Source organism: Cydia splendana, chromosome 2 (genome assembly GCF_910591565.1).
Source record: "Cydia splendana chromosome 2, ilCydSple1.2, whole genome shotgun sequence".
Classification (NCBI taxonomy): Eukaryota; Metazoa; Arthropoda; class Insecta; order Lepidoptera; family Tortricidae; genus Cydia; species Cydia splendana.
In genome coordinates, this window is record NC_085961.1 from 4,803,169 (window position 1) to 4,825,783 (window position 22,615).

General features: G+C 37.7%; 1 protein-coding gene and 1 long non-coding RNA gene across 8 annotated transcripts in view; one reads left to right on the top strand and one right to left on the bottom strand.

The window, feature by feature from the left end:
- LOC134802371 (multiple C2 and transmembrane domain-containing protein) overlaps positions 1–12,068 on the top strand; it is a 147,195-nt gene extending 135,127 nt beyond the window's left edge. For 5 of the 7 annotated variants that reach the window (XM_063775007.1, XM_063775014.1, XM_063775057.1 and 2 more), the window contains 13 exons: positions 1,260–1,411; positions 1,881–2,039; positions 3,031–3,217; positions 4,480–4,676; positions 5,005–5,218; positions 5,782–5,927; positions 6,842–6,987; positions 7,495–7,551; positions 8,311–8,387; positions 9,645–9,751; positions 10,048–10,157; positions 10,308–10,405; positions 11,880–12,068. In XM_063775007.1, coding sequence (XP_063631077.1) covers positions 1,260–1,411; positions 1,881–2,039; positions 3,031–3,217; positions 4,480–4,676; positions 5,005–5,218; positions 5,782–5,927; positions 6,842–6,987; positions 7,495–7,551; positions 8,311–8,387; positions 9,645–9,751; positions 10,048–10,157; positions 10,308–10,405; positions 11,880–11,957 — 1,728 coding nt within the window. In that variant the 3' untranslated portion in view covers positions 11,958–12,068. The remainder of the gene's footprint in view (positions 1–1,259; positions 1,412–1,880; positions 2,040–3,030; positions 3,218–4,479; positions 4,677–5,004; positions 5,219–5,781; positions 5,928–6,841; positions 6,988–7,494; positions 7,552–8,310; positions 8,388–9,644; positions 9,752–10,047; positions 10,158–10,307; positions 10,406–11,879) is intronic. The other 2 variants (XM_063775023.1, XM_063775048.1) reach the window with 1 other exon arrangement.
- The window catches only part of LOC134802926 (uncharacterized), a 183,453-nt gene that overhangs the window by 148,753 nt on the left and 12,085 nt on the right, over positions 1–22,615 (bottom strand). The window lies entirely within an intron of this gene.

Consider the following 22,615-nt stretch of genomic DNA (forward strand, 5'->3'; position numbering starts at 1 on the left):
TCCTAAAAGGCGTGGAATATTCTGGGTCATCTCAGAGTAGACTGAGGACCTGGAAGTCTGCTTGGGGTTCCCGTGATGTTGCGGAAATAGCGAGAGCTCCCCTTTTCATTGAGAGATGATTGAGGTGCATTTTCCGCCTTAGTATGCCGAAGTTTTTAATTTAAAATACATTTTAAGGAGTAAGGAGTTGGCGGTTTTTAAAAGGGTGATATCAAGGATGCTTGACAGTGCAGCGAGGCTTGTTGGTACTGTTGGTAGTGCCTACTAACACACTAACACGCATGGTCCGTACAGTATACGTACAGTACTAATATGCAGCATGGATATTATGTTTTAAGCAACCATTCCATACTGCTAACTTGACGTAATCACTTTTGTATGCGGTAGTTGGTAGGATTGGTAATACTTGGTAATACTAATAGGTACCATTACCAACTTGTTTTTTTTTAATTCCATTGTGGTTTTTAAATTAAATAGGAATAATAAGATTAAGAGTTATTCCATTAACGATAGTATAGACGTTAAAAAATTGTGCGGCTTAAAAACTAGATTACATTTAATACATAAACTTAGTAGTATAATTGTACATGTAAATAAACATAGGTTACTAACAACAACTTAAGTACTTATGTATTTTTTACTGTTGTAAATGTTGACTTATTAACAATTTTATCCTGTTTTCGTGGTTTTAATAATCCGACATTAACGTAATTAACTTCCTGTAACTTGACCAACTATAGGTACTGAATTATTTTAATAGTGTTAGTAAGTTACAAAAGAAATGGAAACGGCTTATTTTGTGCTAATATTTCCCAACAAAGACCTCTTTTCATTCCTCTTACGTGTAGGGGAGGTAGGGGACCATTGGGCAGTCGGGAGGCTCAGGCACTCCCTTGTAAACCAGGGGCCGATTGCATAACAAACTGCAACTAATATTACAAGCGGAACTCCTTATTTAATAAGTGAAATTAGAAAAGGAGTTCCGCTTGTAATATTAGTTGTAGTTTGTTATGCAATCGGCCCCAGGACTTATTACAAGGGGGTGTCCTAGCCTCCCGACTGCCCAATGGTCCCCTACCTCCCCTATTCGCCTGTACCTAATCGGTTCGGTCGGCGGCAAAATAATTTCAGAATTTTTGAACGAATTTCCTATATTTTGAGAATTTCCTACAATATCAATATGATTCAGCCACCAGCAACACGAACTCAAATCTTTGACCTTTTCTTAGGTTTAAGATTTGGCTATTTTTCGTTTCCAGTATCTATTAAAGAACACGCGACTGAGCGACGTGAACAAAAGGCTTAAGGCTCAGATCTGGAGCTCAGTGGTCACCATCGTGCTAGTGGAAGCCAAGAATCTCCCGGCCATGGACATGGACACGAGGTCTAGCGACCCTTATTGTAAATTTAGGTAAGCATTACTAAAGGACACAATCTATTAAAGAACACGCGACTGAGCGACGTGAACAAAAGGTTTAAAGCTCAGATCTGGAGCTCGGTGGTCACCATCGTTCTGGTGGAAGCCAAGAATCTCCCAGCCATGGACATGGACACGAGGTCTAGCGACCCTTATTGTAAATTTAGGTAAGTATTACTAAAGGACACAAAGGCGATGTGAACAGAAGGCTTAAGGCTCAAATCTGGAGATAGGTTAGGTTAGTGTGTACCTAACAATGCTTGTGGAAGCCAAAAACGTCCCGCGGTCATGGACATTGGACACGAGGTCTAGATCTTTGTCAATTATAAATTTAGGTAAGCATTAATAAAAACACAAGAGCAAAGTGAATGAAAGGCTTAAGGCTCAAATCTGTAGGCAGGTGGGACACCATACTGGAGCCAAATACTATGTTTTATTTGGACATTTATCTTTATGGTTCCAGGTTAGGTAACGAGAAATACAAAAGCAAGGTTGTATGGAAGTCCTTACATCCGTCGTGGTTGGAGCAGTTCGACCTGCATCTCTACGACGATCAGGAGCAGATACTAGAAGTCACTGTGTGGGACAAGGACAAACAGACCAAGGACGACTTCCTGGGAAGGTAGGTTATATCACTACACCTTATAAAACAAAGTCCCCTGCCGCGTCTGTCTGTTTGTGTGTTTATATATTTGTTCACGATAAACTCAAAAACTACTGAACGGATTTTCATGCGGTTTACACCTATCAATAGAGTGATTCTTGAGGAAGGTTTAGGTGTGCGACGCCGGGGCGGGTCGCTAGTCATCATATTTATCCAAAGAGTCCTATAGGACTATACTAGCTATACTGTCTAATCTGTGTAATCGGTGGTTCTTGTTTGGATCCCGCATTTCAGCCTCAGCATACTGCTATGAGTTTCTGGTAACTTATGGGAATATTTATCAGTTGCTTCGATAAAACAAATATTGTGAGGAAAACCAGCTAATCCAAATTTAAATTATGACTAGATGAAATTACCGTATCGAAGCCTTTCCATGTGATAAAATGGGTCATTGTTGATTAATTCTGCAAATCATGCAGATCAGGACAACAATAGTGTATTGTTTGGCTATTCCCTCGGGCGGCATACGTTGTTCGTAATACAATAAATGAATAAACAAACGACGTAACTGTGAAATATTTTACTTTACCCCTCTTTGGGTAAATGATACGTTCTGCGCAAGCTGAAAGAAGGATAAACCAGTGATCTGCAGTTTTCTTTAATACCTACCATCCGTATTGTAATGCGAAGACAAGGATGAATGAATTACCTCCATCAAAATAACCCTTTTGTCTTCTGGTTCAAGCCCACTTTACAGGCCTCCTTGTGTACTACTTAATGTTTTACAAAATTCCAATACAGACAGCTCGACTCGCCGTGCTGAATGATGCTTTCGAGACATGTTTTAAGGGACCCACATAACGTTAACATTACCGTGCATGTTTGAGACAAATGTTGTATTTCTGTAGTTTATTATCATTGACATTTTAGACGTCGTTCATTTGAAATTTAGGTTGTTAACTACTTCGGTACGTTGCGTTTTCTTAAGTAAATAACTATTTCCTCTCAGGTGTACAATAGATCTCTCCCGTCTAGAACGCGAGAAGACCCACAGTATGTGGCAAGACCTAGAAGACGGGAATGGGCAGATCTTCTTACTGCTTACAATCAGTGGGACCACGCAGAGCGAGACCATCACGGACCTCACCAGCTACAAGGAGAACCCGAGAGATATTGAGATCATTGAGAAGAGATACGTAAGTAATGTACTTCTTTTTTCAGAGGACGAAGCCATTTTGTTATTAGTGGGTATACGTAGGTCTCTAAGCTAACTAAAAATAAATTGCTATTGAGTTTTCTTTATCCGATATAGTCCGATATAGCGTTATTTGTGTTTACCTGCTCGTATTAAAAATCAACATTGAATTCAATAACTAGAATGTTTCTGACCCTGTGTCCCGGTCCGAATATTAATCTGAAAATTGTCTGTGTTAGCTAGTGTCACACACATGGCCAGTTTTTTATTTAGGGTTTAGTTTTACTGTATGTTTTCCGCTTGTGTCTGTAAACAGACAGATATTGCGGTTCCTAAATCCTAGTTTGACTACCTTATAAAACTACCTACGTATATTTCAGTAACAGGTAGGTGTGTCAATAACTATTTATCACTTTCTTTGAATTACAATCACTATCTATCAACCGTTAAAAGGATTGACAAAACCATTAAAAAGATTAATGGTCAATTGATCTATGTTTTATTTTCATTGATGGCGAAATAAACAGCTATTCATCACGTTTTCTTTTTATCAGATGATGCCAAAGCGGCTATTTTAGCAGCGGTGTCAATATCACCTTGTCAAGGTCTAGGTTGATTCAGATTAGAAATATGGGCCTCGCGTCTTCTGATAGGTAATGTGCCTACAATAATGCAGGACAACGTAGGTACTCGTAATTACAAGTTTGATTTAACTTGCTATGTTCCTATATGTATAAGTGAGCCATCTTCGAAATCTGCAAGCAAGGTCCAAACCAAGTCAGGTCCCCTATATCAGATTGCGCTTAAATTTATCAGGCTTTATCACTCAGCTACGTAACTGCGATATGAGAATACAAAATCGTACATGTTTGGATAAGGCTTTAATTCAGCTAATAACCGCATTGGTATTGGTTAACCGTATTGGTTAACCCACCACCGGGTTGGTCTAATGTTGTTTAATTATAAATACCTATTTCAAAAGTTTTTTGCCTATTAATATTGGTGAGTTACGTAACCACGAAAAAAAACCTATAAATATTTTTTGTACAAATGAAACCCACAATGAAGTTATCCAATTTTCTTTACAAGTAGCCAAATTTTCATGTCGTATGGTCTATTGGTCTGTCACAGTCACAATTTATTGACAGAATCAGACGGATGTATGCAGCCGACTTGGCTTGAGTTTACATGGAAACAGACTAGTAACAAGCACGAAAAACGCATGCCTGTACCGAGGTCTCTTACAATAAACCTCATTTCCAGACATGGTACTACCTGAACGAGCAGTCGAGCGGCGTCGGCTGGCTCTGCGTGAAGGTACACGGGGCGAAGGGCCTGGCTGCTGCGGACTTGGGGGGCAAGTCCGACCCCTTCTGCGTGTTGGAACTGGGGAACTCTCGGCTACAGACTCATACGGAGTACAAGACGCTCGCGCCTAACTGGATGAAGATTTTTACTTTGTGAGTTGTTTGTTATTAAAACTTACATTTTCTCTTCGCTGCTGAGGAATCGCGTCGCTGCTGAGGATAAGTCCGATCCCTTTAGAACCTTCCCGGAGAACTCCCAGCTACCGATCCACATGGAATACAATTGACTTAAGTATTGAGAAATGTTGTCAGTGACTGCGCCGCGCCATGCAACGAGTGCAGATTGTACCACTTTTTTGTTACGTTTATTTGCAACAAAATATTTGGCAAAAACTAACCTGAACGAGATTTACTCCATCTTCAAATCCAACCAAACCAATCTTCTAAAAGTCTAAAACCTAAGCCCACAATTCCTTTCCAGCACAGTGAAGGACATAAGCTCAATCCTCGAGCTAACAGTATACGACGAAGACCACGACCACAAAGTCGAGTTCCTGGGAAAGCTGGCTGTACCTCTGCTCAGCATCAGGAACGGGGAGAAGCGGTGGTATGCACTGAAGGATAAGAAGATGAGGATGAGAGCGAAGGGGAACTATCCGCAGATACTGCTGGAGATGACTGTGATATGGAACCAGGTGGGAATGAGTAGAAGTGTCATGTCGCAGTCGCAGTTCGTGTAACGTTTTTAAGTGGATTATACAGTCAACTGCAGAGATAATTGCACTCTCTGCAAACAAACTTCTATGCAGGGGGGCACTATCTCTGCAGCCAATTGCACTCGTCCCCCGAGCAAAGCGCAGGGTTAACATGCAACTTAGAGATCATGTGTCAGCTCGAGACATATATACCTCATATAGGTATATATTTAGAATCTTTTTGGTAGATTTCTCACGATAACTTTAACATGGTTGTACGGACGAGTACGGATCGAAATTTAATTTTAGTAAGAACACAGTTGAGATAAAGATAGGTATGTCAAACGCTGAAAAGGGTTGATAAAATCGTGGAGTTTGAATCAGTAGTGCATGACAATTACTCTGTCCAAAGCCGTTTCTGTCTAGTCGCAGCGACGAGTTCGCTAAGATCTTTTTGCACTTCGTCTCTACAGGAGAGCGGGGTTCTTACATAAATACTGTCAATAATCTGACCCCTAGTTATACGACCTACCTACCTAGTTAGTTATGTTGTTTTATTTCAGTTGAAAGCCGCGATTAGAGTGGTTAACCCAAAGGAACCAAAGTACATGCACCAAGAAGCCAAGTTTAAGCGGCAACTGTTCATCCGCAACGTCATGAGACTGAAGGCCATCATCATGTGGTTTATAGAGATTGGGAAGATTTTACAGTGAGTACCTGTAACCATCATTTTAGTCCTTGTTACAAGGTATTAAGGTCTTCTATTTGTCATGTCGCCATGACATCGTATGTAATAATTTTTAACCAACTTCAAGATCACGAAGAAACCTCCTGCTTCAAGATATATAGTAATGGTACTGCTGATGTGCTGATGAAGACCTTGTGTGTGTTTGTGAATGCCACGCATTTTTGTGATGTCTGTTTTTTCTTTGTAGGTACCTTAGGACTTTGTTGAAGACGATAGAATAAGTGACCAATAGAGTTTGACGGCCGACCCGTCAAGATAGGCATTTTCGCCAGAGTCGTCACAAAGTGTTTTTCACGACTACTGTGAGGAAATTTATTAATTATATAATTTTATAATCGTTTTACGGGAGACGACAATTTCATACCTCAATAAACTTTAATGAACTTGGTGCGCTGATATTAGTTGAGTGTCGACCAATCAGTGAGTGGAAAATAAAATTGTAGTACAACCCTACAACTAAATTATTCTTGGACTGTTGTGTTGGTTCAGGTGTAAAACTAAGCGCTATTACGTCAAGATTTAGATCATATATTGCCATATTTCCGAGCAGTAGCGTGAAAAGGTTACTTTATGTAATGTGCCAGTATTTTTAAGGTTCCGTACCCAAAGGGTAAAAACGGGACCCTATTACTAAGACTCCGCTGTATTTCATGAAGCGTGATATCTAAACAGTTGAAATTTTCACAGATGATGATATTTCTGTTGCCGCTATAACTACAAATACTAAAAATAGAATAAAATAAATATTTTAGTGGGACTCCCATACAACATACGTGATTTTTTTGCCGTTTTTTGCGTAATGGTACGGAACCCTTCGTGTGTAAGTCCGACTCGCACATGGCCGGTTTTTAATTTTTTCTTCGTGTCTATTCCAGAGACTGTTTTGAATGGGAGTCCCGCGTGCGCTCGTTCTTCGGGCTGCTGGTGTGGCTCGCCTTCTGCTACTACTACGAGATGTGGATGCTGCCATTCCTCATCCTGGTCTTCCTGACTAGGAACTGGCTCATTTACAGGCTCACTGGTATGATTCGTGACATTATTTTAATTTATTATGACGCAGGGGTCCATCCGTCGTGGCGATACGCGATACCCAATCAGGCATCTGATCTGACACTGCGCTTTTTTATTTTAATTTCTAAATAATTTATTTCATATTCTAATATCAAAAGACCATTGTAACAAATCATTAGGTACCTACCTAATACCTTCATAATAATTTTATTCATTTTGCTTTGATTTTTTTTGCGGTGATTATTTTATTCATTGGTCCTTTGTCTTACTTTAAACAGACGTTGCAACAAATGGCATACGATTTTAGATAATTGCTGGCTAAGTAGGAGGAACGAATTCAATCGATCAACCAAACGCGGCAATGTATTGCAAAACGCATGCGATTATCGTTGACGTTTGGCGTTTGAGAGGCCGGTGTAGAGAGAGTAGAGGTGTACGAGACGTTCCATTATTTTGTTTTGTTTTTGGGTACCTAATTTTTTTTTCAAAATGTTTTAGTTTTTTTTATTATTTTTAGTTGAATACGAAGACACCCGAATATTCCAAGCGTTTAAGCCGTATTTGCCAAGAATAAGTAAGTCCTGTATAACGGTTTATAAAGTTAGCTACGCGGCATTTTGGCATGATATGTTTTTGGGATAAAAGCGATCTTAACCCGTTGATCACCAAAGACGTACACGGTTTCAGTTTCATATTAACCTTCATGCATTCATAAGGTTTACGATGATGCGTTATTCATGTAGGCGTGGATGGCGTTCAGAGGGTTAAGATGAATAAATGTGGCTTTCCACACAGAAGGGTGGGTTTAAAATTCCAACAGAAATTCTGATAAAAACGTCCTCACTGCACGTGAAGCTTAAGGACTCTTCTCTGATGGAAAGCCACAAATCTTCTTTGCAGATGTATTTTCGGTGCTTTCCTAATCCTACCTACTAACTGTAGTAGGTATATAGGTATACTTTTTTTTCAACGGGGTAAAATTAGCAAAGGTTGGTTGCCAATAATAAAATTAATACTTCTGACTAATTTATTTTAACATAATAAACAAGCGTACACATTGTGTCTAACAAAACTTGTGCTTTTTAAATGTTGACAAAGAATATCATAGTCGGCTGAAGCATAAAGGTGGCCACTGACGAGCCTTCCAACAGTCCAAACAGCGTGGCTGCACTCCAAAATTGGTCCATGAATGTCAAAAACGTACTATGTTTAATATTAGGATGACGTCCATTTGGATGAATCCATTGTAACGGCATCCATTTGGAAGGCTCGTCAGTGGCCTGCTTAATGAAGAATGATGATGAAAATAAAATAAATGACTTTTCCAAACCAGGGGGCAATCCACTATTACAACCAGTGGATGATGAAGACCTGCTAGCCGAGGAAGATGACGAGGAAGAAGTAGATAAGGTATTCTTCACATTAGTATATTATGTTTGCCAGTAGAACAGTTTTTGCAACTCTTGCTTTAGTCCCTCGCTACGCTCAAGATTCGAAAGTATTTTTCGCTTGCTCGGGACTCAAAATCAGCACTCGCAGCAAAAACTTTTCTCTTTTCTTGCACCTATAACTATTTATTACCCGACCCTTTTTCTTTCTAGTGCAAAACAAGTGCGAACATAACTTCTGAAATCACTAGTAGCGCTAAACAAATATATACTAGACTAGACTATCCTCCTAAGGCCCAAGGTCCTACCTATAGTACCTCCTCAGTTCGATGAAATTTAAATCCTATTTAATTGGAACAGAGACGCTTTTGCTTTGTTTCGTTCAATTTTCCAACAACGCAAAATCAACTCTATTTTCTACACTATACACCGTGTTTTTTTTGATTTCCGTTAATTTCAAGGGTGCATTCCTGAGCTTAAATCAAGTAACTTTCTCAAAGACACCGATGTTCTAATTAAGTCCATTTCGGAGATAATCCATAATTTATTTTTTTCCTATAAGGCCTCTACAAGCGTGTACACTTGCCTTAGGGCCGGCTTACATATTGATTAGTGTTTAGAATGATTTCATACATTTGCTACTAAACTTAAGTACAATCTCGGTCGATTGATGTACGAAATGACATTTATATGTCACAGATTTCAATTGTTTGGTTGAGTTAAATGTAATGCCCGTGTTACAACAACGCTATATGCTACATTTAATTACTTTTTAAACAAAAAAAAAAACAAAAAAGAAAACAAAAAAAAATTTTTTTTTGAAAATTAACTATGCCATTTAGTTCTTATAAACGTACTTAACTATACCCCGAAGTTAACGGAATTCAATAAAAACACGGTGTAGGATCAAAGTTCAATGGCACATTTGGGATTTTTCATTTGTATGGCTGGGCCTTAGGAATCTATCGGTACAGCTTGGCAAAAAAGAGTAGAAATTATAAAGTGACAACACTGTAGTGTCGTCCCGTTTTCTTATATTTATTGATTTGAAAGGGGCGACACTACAGTGTTGCCACTTTTAATTTCTACTCTTTTTTGCCAAGCTGCAGAAGTAGGAGCATAATTCTTATGGCGAACCGTCTCCTATTAATAGGAACTGAAGATAATTACCTTCAGTTCCTACTCTACTTTATTACTTTACGTACTTACTTGTTTTGGTTTGTGTAGGTAGAGGATAAATATGACCTCACAGTGAATTACACTTTGAAATTTTCCGCAGGAGGAGAAAAAATCTCTAAAAGAGAGACTGCAAGCAATACAGGAGGTGACGCAGACGGTGCAAAATGCGATCGGCTACGTCGCCTCATTAGGAGAAGCTGTTAAAAAGTAAGCTATGCTGGGGCATTCCGGTCCACTAGAAAGTCGCTTACGTAACGATAGCCTTGTATGGCAGCTACCTCAAACAAAACCGGAAAGCTCTAAAATATAGTGCCAATTTGTTGAAGTCAATTTTACCAGACCCAATATAGCTTTCTCTGTACTTTCTGAAGTATTGTAAATAGCATTACGTTAGCGACATTCTGGTGGAATGCCTCTGTTGCTCACTTTACTAATTGATTAATTGTATACTTTATCTTAATGCATAAAGGTATACTTTCAACTGTACCTATTTTTTTTTTCAGTTTAGCGAACTTCACCGTGCCATATCTCAGTTACATTGCCATCATCATGCTGTTTGGAGCTATGGTGGTTCTCTATGTGATACCGATGCGATACTTGCTCATGGCGTGGGGTAAGTTCGTCTGTTTATTCGATTTTGTACCATTACAACGCCAAAGACGGCTACAAACGTGTAAACTTTACAGTGTAATATAAACCGTCGCGCATTCCGATATGAATTAGCGATGTACTGTAATCATCACAAATATTTCACTTTCGACAGGCATAAATAAATTCACGCGCAAAATTCTCCGGCCACACACGATACCGAACAACGAAGTTTTGGATCTGCTATCGAGGGTTCCGGACGATGAGATTTTGGTAAGTTTACCGATATTACTTTAAAGTGTCCTCTTTATATAAGTTACCTACCACTTATGTACTTATCTAATTTTTACAAGGCAAAGAATTTACTTACTATGCTGTCCGCCATAAATAAATAATAAATAAAGAAATAAAATGATATGATGATGTTTATACCTACGAATGAAGCTCCAGGTCTATTTGTTATTTATCTTTGTCTCTGTACAGTCAGCAGCAGAAGTTGCTAAGCGGGCGAGGTGTTCAAAATTACCTTGACACGCTCTTATTCTCTTAACAATAAAGTCGCGTCAAGATCATTTTGAACAACTCGCCCGCTTTAGCAACTTCTGCTGCTGACTGTACATTGTGTACAATAGTATGTAATATGCTGATTACGACTGTTTGTGTTCTAAATAAACCAAAAAAAATGATTGATAAATATTATTAATTTAATAGTAAGTTGGGTGGGTAGGGTTACCAGATACAAATTTATAATTTCCTGACAAAATTCCTGATTTCCGAATATTTTTCCTGACATTCATATTTTTGACGAAAACAGGGGGGGGGGGATGTGAGTTTTAATCACAGAGGCAGAGAATACTTCTTATTATATTGTTATCTGCGAATGCGAATATTAGACATGATTTCGATTTCTAAAACATCTGTATGTAAAAAAAACTTTAATTTTTATGTATGCTTGACTAAAGATTTGTTGGTTAATAATTACGAAGTTATTTATAAGTTGAGTGGATCTCATTTATTATTATTTTACAATGTTTTTGGATTTATTTAAGTAAATAAAAAGGTACTTTATAAAAAAAGTCTATCAATTCAAAAAAAACCTGACATTTTCGTGTTCCGTCCCCATTCCTGACAAAAGGCCAAAATTCCTGACATGTCAGGAAAATTCCTGTCATCTGGTAACCCTAGGTGGGTCGGCGTCAGTACCGAGCTTGCATGCTCGAGATATACAGCCAGGAAAGTTATTAGCGTAGCATCTCTGCATACAAATACTTAGGTATCTCAGCACGCAAACTCGGCGCAGACGCCGACTCCCATGTATTTAAAAAATATTCATTAACGTGAAATTTGCTGGCTGTAATAATGGAGTGCAAAAATCCCTTGGAAGTTGGAAGCTTGACGCCAAGCTCCACGCCGAACGCGCCCTCTGAACGTTCGCCACTGAAACCTTAGAGCCCGCGCAGACAGAGAGCGGTCTGGAGTTCCGAGTTCCGCGTTCAGAGTTCTGCGTTCTTTCGAATGTACTGAGCCCCTTACGACAGCGCACACAGCAGGCAGTCAGACCGCGACGGTCAAATCAAAGCGGAACGCCGCGTTCTAGAGTTCTTTTGCCGCCGAGACAGAGAACGCCGCGTTCACCGCGATGTCTGAAGTTGCAAATACAGAAAAACTGAATTGGATTGGTTAGAGAAGGGAGATTATTATATGATATATACCTATACACTTACACTTAGCCACTCTTTCCTTCCAGTTGGACTGCCGCGAGCTGAAACCCCACACTTCCACCGAGCACCGCCGCGACGCGCGCAAGAAGCACAAGGCGTCATAACGCGGCAACTTGCGTCGTCGGCTCGCTGACTATGTCGCCAAGTTGAGGGTTAGGCTCTAAGTTACTTGCCACGGCTTTTGCATATGTATTTAAGGAATAATACGACTAGAGTCAGACCAAGAAAAGTCTGCAGCGGATTTGATAGCCCACGTAGTGCATGTGTCATTTATACGTCATAATTTCATAGAAGTTTGACGATTAAAATAACACGTCCACTGCGTGGGCTATCAAATCTGCTGCAGACTTTTCATGGACTGACTCTAACAAAGTGGTGAAAAATAATGCAAAAAAGATTGTCACGTTCTAAAATTTGACAACCTACCTTAGGGTGGTATTCTACCTGTCCAATTTTTTTTCCAATGTGCATTGCGTCTCACTCTCTCATTAAGCAAAATGTGAGACGCAAATACACATTGGACCAATATATTGGACAGATGGAATGCCATCCAAGAACGTAAGGCTGAATTTCTTTGTTCGTCTCATTATTCTTTGTCTAAGTTAACTCTTTGAGCATCAAGCGTAAAACGGAAATCCTGTTCCCCTAACGCCTCATGCCATACTGTCTTCAAAGCTGTTGACTGACAATACGTAAATCATACTGTATTAATGCTTTATTTCAATTGCCATACGGTGATGAGTTAAGAGTGTTGCTGTATATAAAGCCTGACCAGTAATATATGATCATTGTCAAGAGGGCGCTGTTATTCTCATTGTATAGAGCGACAGTTCAGTATAGTATGAAAGAATTAGTTCCAGTGAAATTCCGCAATATGGTCGTTGATCATATATTCCTGGCCAGGCTTTACTTCCAGCGGCGTTGTGGCGTACAGGGCATTTTCCGTTGACGTGATACGGCGTATTTGGAGTTCAAAAGGTTAACAAAGACTACAGAGATTACACAGAATGACCTCGCCAAATTATGTACCCCATAAATATGTTATGAATAATGTGTTCAACCCTTTTAAGTGTTTCCACAGTACAATAATTTTAACTATCATAGACATGCGAACTTGAATCAGAATTCATGTCTAGAAAAAAAAACGAACTCTGATGCCACATATTCTATGTCTGTGGCCTTTCATACATACTTAATAGTTTTTTGGCTCAGTCAAAAAAGATCCGTGTGTAAAGCAATGGGGTAGTTTTAACTAGCACAAAAATCTCATGTTACATATAAGTCATATAACATATAACTTTTAAACAGTGTATCTACATCAATTTATAGAGCCTAGTTTACTTGTAAACAATTTTTGTTATACATTTCAATAAGTATTCCAAGAATCTCATGACCTCGAATATATTCCACGCAACATAAATATTTGTATGTGATTTGTAAACCAATTTGTATTTAAGTACCTAATTTAATAGGTGCAATCAATAGGTATAAAAAACCCCCCGAAAGTCGTCCACATAGATAGGTAACTAAATCATCTCTTGTCATATTTACCAGCTTATCGCTAAAAAATGTTTAAAAAACTTTTAAACGCATCAAAACTTTTTTTTGACGCGGCGCAGTTCATGTGTAAAACGCTAAATTGAACTTTATGGAAAGCTTATTAAGGTTTAATATCGCGTATCGATCTGGCTATGATATTGACGGCTATTGTCACAAGAAATTAGCGAGAAATTCAATTATTATTAACTATACTTGGTCAAGTAAATCTAGTCAGTAGAAAAAGGCGGCAAATTTGAAAAATGTAGGCGCGAAGGGATATCGTCTCATAGAAAATTTGAATTTCGCGCCTTTTTCTACTGACAAGATTTGCTTGACCATCTATATCTGGCAAATCAACTTTGTCAGTAGAAAAAGAGGCGCAATAAATTATATTTTTCTATCGGAGAACAACTCTTGGCGCCTACTACATTTATTACATTTTATGCCTTTTTCTGTTTTTTTTTTTTTGTGATGAACTTACCTACTCTGGCCTGGCACACCCACTTTGTCAGTAAAAAAAGGCGCGAAATTCAAATATTTTATGGGTGGTCAACCAGTCGCGCCTATATTTTTTAAATATGCCGCCTTTTTCTACTGACTGAAATGGCTTGCCAAACTATAGAAGCACTAGTAGCACAACTAGCCAGACTTACATTTAATTTACTACCAATGGTAGATTATCTTAACACGCTACATGGCCACACCGGCAGTGAAAGAAATTGAAGATTAGTAGAAAACCATTCCCTGATCCTTGTCCAAAATTCCGAATTATCCGTTATAATGTAATCCTTTAATTCCGTTTCCCCGTTTACTCGTTTGGCTGAATGGGCCAGGAGAGCGATGCCATAAAAAAAAAACCACGCCACTCTAATAAATTGACAATTTAATGCGTAAAATTGTCCCGTCTGGACACTGCTTGGGCAAAATCGTCTTGTCCTTAAACCAAAACCCTCGCACATCAATTGCCACAGTGGCTAAAGTCCGTTTCTTCCAAAGTTTTCCATTTAGATACGAAATTAATTTTAAGATTGATTTTTGTACCTATTTTAAGTATCCTTAAAGTTATAAAATTTTCTTATACGCTATTGTAATAATTTAGTGAGATTGCATTTAAACTAAAATTGTATAAAAGCGATAAAATAAGATTAAATATATAGATAGGGATTTTAATAAAAATGACACAAATTTTGTATCAAATGTTATATTATATTAGACATTTTGTTAAGATACTGTTGAAAATTTAAACAAATACATAGTTGTCAACCCAAAAGTAAATAACAAATAATTTATAGGTGTATTGTATGTATATTATAAATGATTAAGAGTACCTAGAATTGTTTAAAATACCTATATAGGTTTTGAGAAAACGTTATTAGAGCATCAAACTATTCAATCAATATGGTAGTCGAACCGTAAAAGTAACCGCATTATTGCGGTTACTTCGATGTTGTTACTTCCGAATGCTTAGGTCTGTGCAATGATTAGGTAAACATAAGCATATAGTTGAATCATCGAGAGCGTGGAATTGCATATGTAGTAGTATTGTTTGTTTACAGGCATTCTATATTTGAATTTTCTATTTTCTTGTACTATCAGCATACAACCACTACAAATGCAATTCCATCTTCTCGATAATTCAACTATACCTGTGCTAACTCGGGACACGTAGGTACAAATTGATGTTTATTATTAAAGATTTTTGACATATACATATTAAATTTATGCATTTTCTTATTGGAAATCCTGTATTACTGTAAACAGGTACAATAATCATGTCTAATATCGAACCTCTTAAGTTAAATAAATTTAATACTTATTCGTGCCCCGACTTAGCACAGGTATGAACATTAGCATCTAAATACTTCATCTAACCCCGGTTTTTCTTAAGCGTGTTTGTCTGACGAAGACTGAACTCTAAAACAATAAGGCATTATAACGTATTAAAAGAAAAGAAAGAACAAATAAGTCGCTTAACTTCAAACTCGGGTAAATCGCATCATCTATCATCATTATGCGATTTTTGCATAAAGAAAAGGTAATAGGGTAGATATTTGCTGGGAGGATCGAATGGATTTACCAGAGTTTGAAGTTAAGCGGTACAAATGTGACTATTACGGATTTGAAGAACCGGGATAACATAAATAACATCCACTAATCTTTCATCAACTACATTCTTTAAATTGTATTTTGCTTAAAACTGTGTAACTTAGTCGACGCTACGTGAAATTTTAACTTCTACATTAGCACAGATGTTTAATATTGTCATATCTTTGAAATCTATCTAGACACAAATTTGTAATTTTCTATCTATACTAGCTGAATGTCTTATTATAGTACAATTTGGTACCTGCTATCTCCTCTCTTTCTTCAATTATAGTATTCATATGCGAATCTCATAATCTTGAGCTAATTATCTCTAAAACATGTTACGATTAATAATTAGTTTAATTGTAAACGATGCGCTTCAATATTATTATTTAATAAAAATATTTTTATCTTGCACCCTCCGATTAATACTAGCACCACAAATCAATGATATCAGAAGGTCTACCGCGAAAATCTAAATTGCGTTAACCGCCTCTCTATCGCTCGAATACACAAGAGGGATAGAAAGGCAGATAACGAAATTTAAATTTTCGGTTTTAACGGTAGGCCCTCAGAAACTGACAAGAGAGACAAAATATTATCGATTTGTAATACCTAATAATTTGCTTTTATTATAAGTTGTTTTATTTACTGGATTTAATTTCGTATTCCATTTTCGAATAGCTTTTACAGCTTTCTATCTGTTCTAGTCAATTGCTTAAGAAATAAGTTCCTGCTACTGTGTATGATAAGAACATTATTTTTGTGAGAGCACGGCTAGAGCACTATTTTATATAATGTACTAAGTTAGCACTTAAAAGCACTGTTTCGCGTTACATTATTTACTGTGTAAAACAGCTGCATAAAAAACGATGTGATATGTAATGTATAAGTTTTTAAAAATCGAACAGAATATGATTTGTGTTAAAAATAACGAGTGTTTCATTTTTGTTATAAAATATGCTCTCACACCATCCTTAGAATGTATCGAGAGATGAGCGGTTAAACCTCAATCTAAGCATTTTAGTTCTTCCTCCATCATTATCTTCGCAATCTTCATTTTTACGCTTATCTGCCTCTTTAAGGGCATTTTCTTAACCGTCTTCGCATACCCTAAAAATATCAATTCTATGTCATCGAATTCATGCACATCTCGGTTATTTTGACTTTCCACATAATTTACATTTGGATTGGAATTTATACGTCTCTTTTTCCTATTTGGTTGTTCTATCACACATTCTAAATTATCTGAGTCTGACCCAAAATTGTTTGTAGAATGTTTCCCCTTATTTTTTGTAGGTTGTTTGCTATTACATTCAGTAGCGTCAAAGTCTGACCCAAAGTTCGTGTGATCCGCTTCTTCCAGCTTAATATTGAGTATATTATCAGAATATTCTTTCGTATTGTGATCATCTTCTGTATGGTAAACGACTTCTGTATTTGAACGTATGTGCGGCCGTAAGAATTCCAAGTACTTAGCCCAATGCCAATATTTGTATGAGGAAACTGCTTTCGAGTTATCGGTCTGCGCCCTTATGTGTTTCTTGAAACAATCTCTGAGGTTTTTCCACTTCACCTTCAGAATTTGTACTGCAACAAAAACTACAAGATAAATATTTTATTTATTTTATTATTTATTTACATACACACAACCATCGTTACAGGCTATCCTAATTCGACAGTATGGAATTTGACACAAAATATGATTAATAAGATAGGTAAGTACATTATTACAAATTACAGTAAACGCATATAACTTGGCCGTTGTGAATTCGTTAAAAGAACAAAAAAACAAATCTAACTCGATCGCTACTCGATTAAAGCCCACATGCACCGTCCCACTAACCCGGGGTTAAGCAGTTAAATCATTAACCCATTGTCATATAGTAGGTGGTAACCATGGTAACTCCAGGCGGCTTAGCACGGTCGCGTTTTTATCCCTTGTCACCATGCCTGTCACGTTCTAACAAGTATGTAAGTGCGAAAGGGACGCGCATAGTGATAGTCGATAAAAATGGAACCGTGCTGAGCCCGCAGGTTTAACCGGTTAACCCCGGGTTAGTGGAATGGTGCAAGTGGGCCTAAAGCCCCCCATTCACACTCCTACCTTGTAGTCCGCCTCGTAGGACTACGGCGTAGGATATAGGTCACACACCCTCCTACGTTGTAGTTCGCTTTGCAGGACTACGGAGCAAGAAATAGCTCACACACGGTACTGTTTTGCCGTCCATCACCAGTACTGCTTCGTTTCTCACAAGTGTCGGTCTACTTACTCTTGAAAATGTTATGTGTAATAAAAAAATAAAGAAAATAGCTCTTCTGTTATATATTTTCTTGTTATTGGATAAAAATAAAAAAGAGTGTGGGAAAAGAAACTGCTAAAAATTCGCCAGAGAGCGTCATATTTCTTAAGTATTGGTAATAATTGTTGCAATGCCTATTCCTCCATTGTTTGTTGGAGTGATTGGGTGATTTCTGGTCCCAAAAACAGCGATTGTCTTTATAAATTTCAAAAAAATGGCGCGCATTGTTGTCATAGGGTAGACCGAAGCGAATCGGATCACTGGGGAAATCGGATCAAAATAAGCATTTCTGTAAAATTTGAAAGATCACGGTTAGTTACACCCAGTCAATCAGCGTTCCGCGTTTGCTCTGTTCCTAACGCATGTCGCCACAGTTACTGTCATTGTAAAAGACTCATGCGTCGGTCACGGTGACACTTCCCGATGAGTCGCTCGTACAGTACGGCTACCACCAGTTTTGACATTGACATAACGCTCACGTTTACGTAACTTACTTTCTATGCATCTCGCTCGTACTCACATATGCGAGCAATAGTGCAAGCGAGATGTACAGAAAGTAAATTACGTAGACGTGAGCGTTATGTCAATGTTAAAACTGATGGTAGAGGCTCTGGTGTATTGTGATTTTACCGCCGATGTAAAAAATGTGCAAATACAGTCCGTGATAAAAGTAAACGCAAAAGGCTAAAGGTTTGTAATTGTTGTTACTTGTTGTTAATGGCGCATAGTGTTTCCTGATTTGATTTTGTTTTTATTGTATTTAAAGGTATATTTCCGTTACACGAAAATAATTCAAACATATGATATGGGGTTATTCGGATCATCTGATTGGGGGCGATTGATTCGCATGTTTTAGATGGTGCGTACTAGGGCTTGCAAATATTCGAAACTTTCAGGTATTCGAATATTCGACTTTTTCTGACGAGATATTCGAATATTCGAATAATTATTCGAATATTTAAAAAAAATAAGAAAAGGAACGAAAAATCGGTTTATTATCGTTTTATTCAAAAGCTTTTTTCACATATTGCTAAAATTAATGATATTTTGCAGAAATCCACTTATTGACTAGATTTTATCATCCTACTCTGAAATACCCACGTTTATAAAAGCAAGTAAGTACCTAAAACGCAAAAATTAGACATTTTCAATATTTCTTGATAAAACTTTTTATTATAAATGCGTCGTTGCGTGAATTAATATAACTTTAACCATCCAAACACGTATGTAAGAGAGAAAACATTTTAGTAGGTAATCACTAATCATTTTCTGATTTAAATTAACTTCTTGTCGTTAATTCCATTGTATTTTGAATCTTTATTGACTTTATTAGTCTTGGCAAGTTTAGTTTTGATTCCTAATGGTCGGCTGTTATATAATAAGTTATATAATTGGTATTGGAATATTTAAGGGAAAAAGTTGGCTGACTACGGGGTGGATCATTCGTTAGCTAAAGGTGCATGGTTAGATTACCTAGTTCGGTAGGTTTGGTATGATCAAATTTGTGAATTGCGATAAAGGGCAAGGTTTAGACTTCGAATATTCGCTTAAGGTACGCTTTTACTCAATAAACAAAATGACCCTTTATCTTAAAACTTACGTAAAGTTACTTGTACTAGAAAAAGCATTAGCCGCACCGTAATAAAACATACTTTTTGATTTCGTTTCCTTTGAAATTGAGTTAGGTTCTTAGGTTTAACTGTATTCACGAAGCCTATTGAGAGGAATACAGTAAAAACATTATTTCCTTCGCATTTGGGTACCTATTACGGTTCCTCATTCACTGTTAATACCCGGCAAAATACACAGAAACTGTAACTATAACGGATGAAAATAGATTTTACCTAGTAATAAAAAATATTCGAATATTCGAAACCTGAGCGGCCGAATATTCGAATATCAAAACAGGTCGAATATTCGACATATTCGAATAATATTCGAATTGCAAGCCCTAGTGCGTACGTATAAAAAGAAGAGGTATCAGGGGGAATGGTCGGGAGAAAATATGACTACAGCTGCTAATAAGGTTTTAACGAGACCGCTGTCCCTACGTAGAGTCTTTTGTTACCAACAACTAATTTCCTCATATGCGGGTGAATCGGATATGTGTGATTTTTCATGTTTTGGTTTGCAAAAGTTTACAGTTTTTGTTTATTTTCATTTAAGTTATTCGATTTTGTTGGTAAATGGCCATTAGCATGTTTTGGATTTATTGTTAATATATATAGTGGCATATAGGAGTGATATTATGTTGCACTTTCTGTAGGTGGCGTGATAAAAAATTTAACTGGAAAGGAGGAATAAAAATAATGGTCAAATGCAACATTAAAGATACCAATGATAGTTGATCTCAATTATTTGACCTTTGTGATTCTTAATCATATGATTAACATTGTTAACCATTATTAATTAAGATTTTATGACAGAGTTTTTTTGATCCGTTTTACCCCTTAAAATGGGGCGAATCGGATTTTTTACGAGGTTTTGTATTTAATTTTTCATAAATCATATTTAAGTTTTATTTTGTGTCTGAACCTTGGATTCCGTTCATTAATAAACAATTTATCCAACTGAATATTAATAAAAACAGTATCACCTTAAAAAAATTATTTATTGACCGTCAAACAAAAAATGATCCGATTCACCTCGGTCTACCCTACGTCAAACACGGTAGTCCACAACGTAGGACGACAACCCACACACAATCCTACGCGGCGGACTACAGCGGTGGGCGGGGCTTGCAGGATTTGTAGGACCCAAGAGGCATCCTACTTGGTGTTGTAGGACGGCACGTAGTCCGCGACCCCCATACACAATCCTACCCAATGAGGCGGACTACAAGGTAGGAGTGTGAATGGGGGGCTTAAGGATCCGAATTGCCCGCGTAAAAGGGGCGACTAGCAAGCCGAGTGTAGTGACCGCGTGCTTCTTCACGCGAGGGCGGAAGGGCTGCTCTTCCGCAGCGCCGGAGCCACCTAGATCCAAAACCCTCCCCCAACCCCCGCGCCCCGCTTTCGACGAACTCCAGAATTGATGGTTTCCATCGGTTTGATATGCTGCGCCACGCGTGGTAAATTAAAGAACTAGTTCGACCAAAATGCCGCGGCAAATTGCAAACGGCGCTGTTAATGTCATAAGATATTTTCAAAATGCCGATGCCTTCGGAAATTTGCATAACGTTTCACGTTTGTGAAATGATGGCGCCGTTTGTAATTCCTACAATTTGCCTGCGACATAAATACATACAATACAACCCCTATCTATGTCAAAAAAACCGGCCAAGTGCGAGTCGGACTCGCATTCAAAGGGTTCCGTACATTAAGTCCGACTCACGCTTGACTGCACATTTCTAATAGGTTTTCCTGTCATCTATAGGTAAAGAACTATTTTGTGTATTTTTTCAAAATTTTAGACCCAGTAGTTTCGGAGATAAAGGGGGGGGGGTTGTAATTTTATAAAAAAAAATTAAAATTCTCAAAATGAGCTCTTTCATATAATATGTAACACGATATCGTTTGTAAGACTTTATTTGTTAACTTTCTCATTTACCCCCCAAAAGTGGCCCCCATCCCATGTTTAAAATTCCTTTGTTTACGTTACATGTTCTTCATTGGGTCACTAATTTACATATGCGTACCAAATTTCAACTCAATTGGTCCAGTAATTTCCGAGAAAATAGGCTGTGACAGACGGACAGACAGACAGACGCACGAGTGATCCTATAAGGGTTCCGTTTTTCCTTTTGAGGTACGGAACCATAATAATCGCAGGTAAGGTTGACGAAATATAAAGTGAACCGATCTCTCGAACAAGTTTGAACAAGATCGGCTCACTTCATATTTCGTCAACTTTACATGAGGGCCTACCGCGAACACCTAAATTCGCAAATTGCGGCATCTTTCTCTGTCTCTCTAATAACGCCTTAATTGGAGTAAAAGAGAAAGATGCTCGCAATGTTATTAACTGATTCGTAAACCTTATTGCGAGAACATAAGGTCTACCGATGTTCAGTTAATTAAGAATAATATTGCTGTTAGTAGTAGCAAAAAGAATAGATAGTACCTATAGACGGGTCCTGTCATAGTAAATTTTGTAGTCACAGTAAATTTACTGCCATCTATCGACACACGACTAAAACTCAAAATGAAAACGTATAAAATTATCAAAAAAATGTATATATATGGATAAATGATTTTAATATTTTTATATCATTTTGACCCATGTTCATTCACTGATATCTATGTGTTAAAAGTGTTAAATATGAAACGGTATCGTCACGCCATCTAGCCGAGCATAGGCCAAAGGTGTGTGCGCCATCTATCCGAGAATGACTTTTTCTTGATTTCCGAGGCACGTTTTTTCCTTAGGGGCTGTCCATAAATTACGTCATCGATTTTTGACGATTTTGGACCCCCCCCCCCCCCCCTATAATCATCCAAAAATCATGCTTCAAATGACCCCATTTCCTCCTACTTCATGCTACCGTCATCCGATGTCCAGACCCCCCCCCCCCCTAATTTGAAATGACGTAATTTATGAATAGCCCCTTAGACTTTATTCATCTTATACTCCGAGATCTTATACGAAGTTACATATGTCTTTGGTAGTAGGTATATTAATCTCAAACAATTGCAAAGCCGTTACAATAAGTAATTGTTATTCATATCAATTCATATTCTTTAACAAAGAATTCAACAAACCACTAATAAAAAAAACTCACCATCCAGATCGAATGTATCAGCTATTTCTTCCCATAACGCCTCACTTAGATCTTTTCTACATGGAACCTTATGGTCGTAAAGAACTGGGTGCTGCTTTATTGTTTCGATTATTTG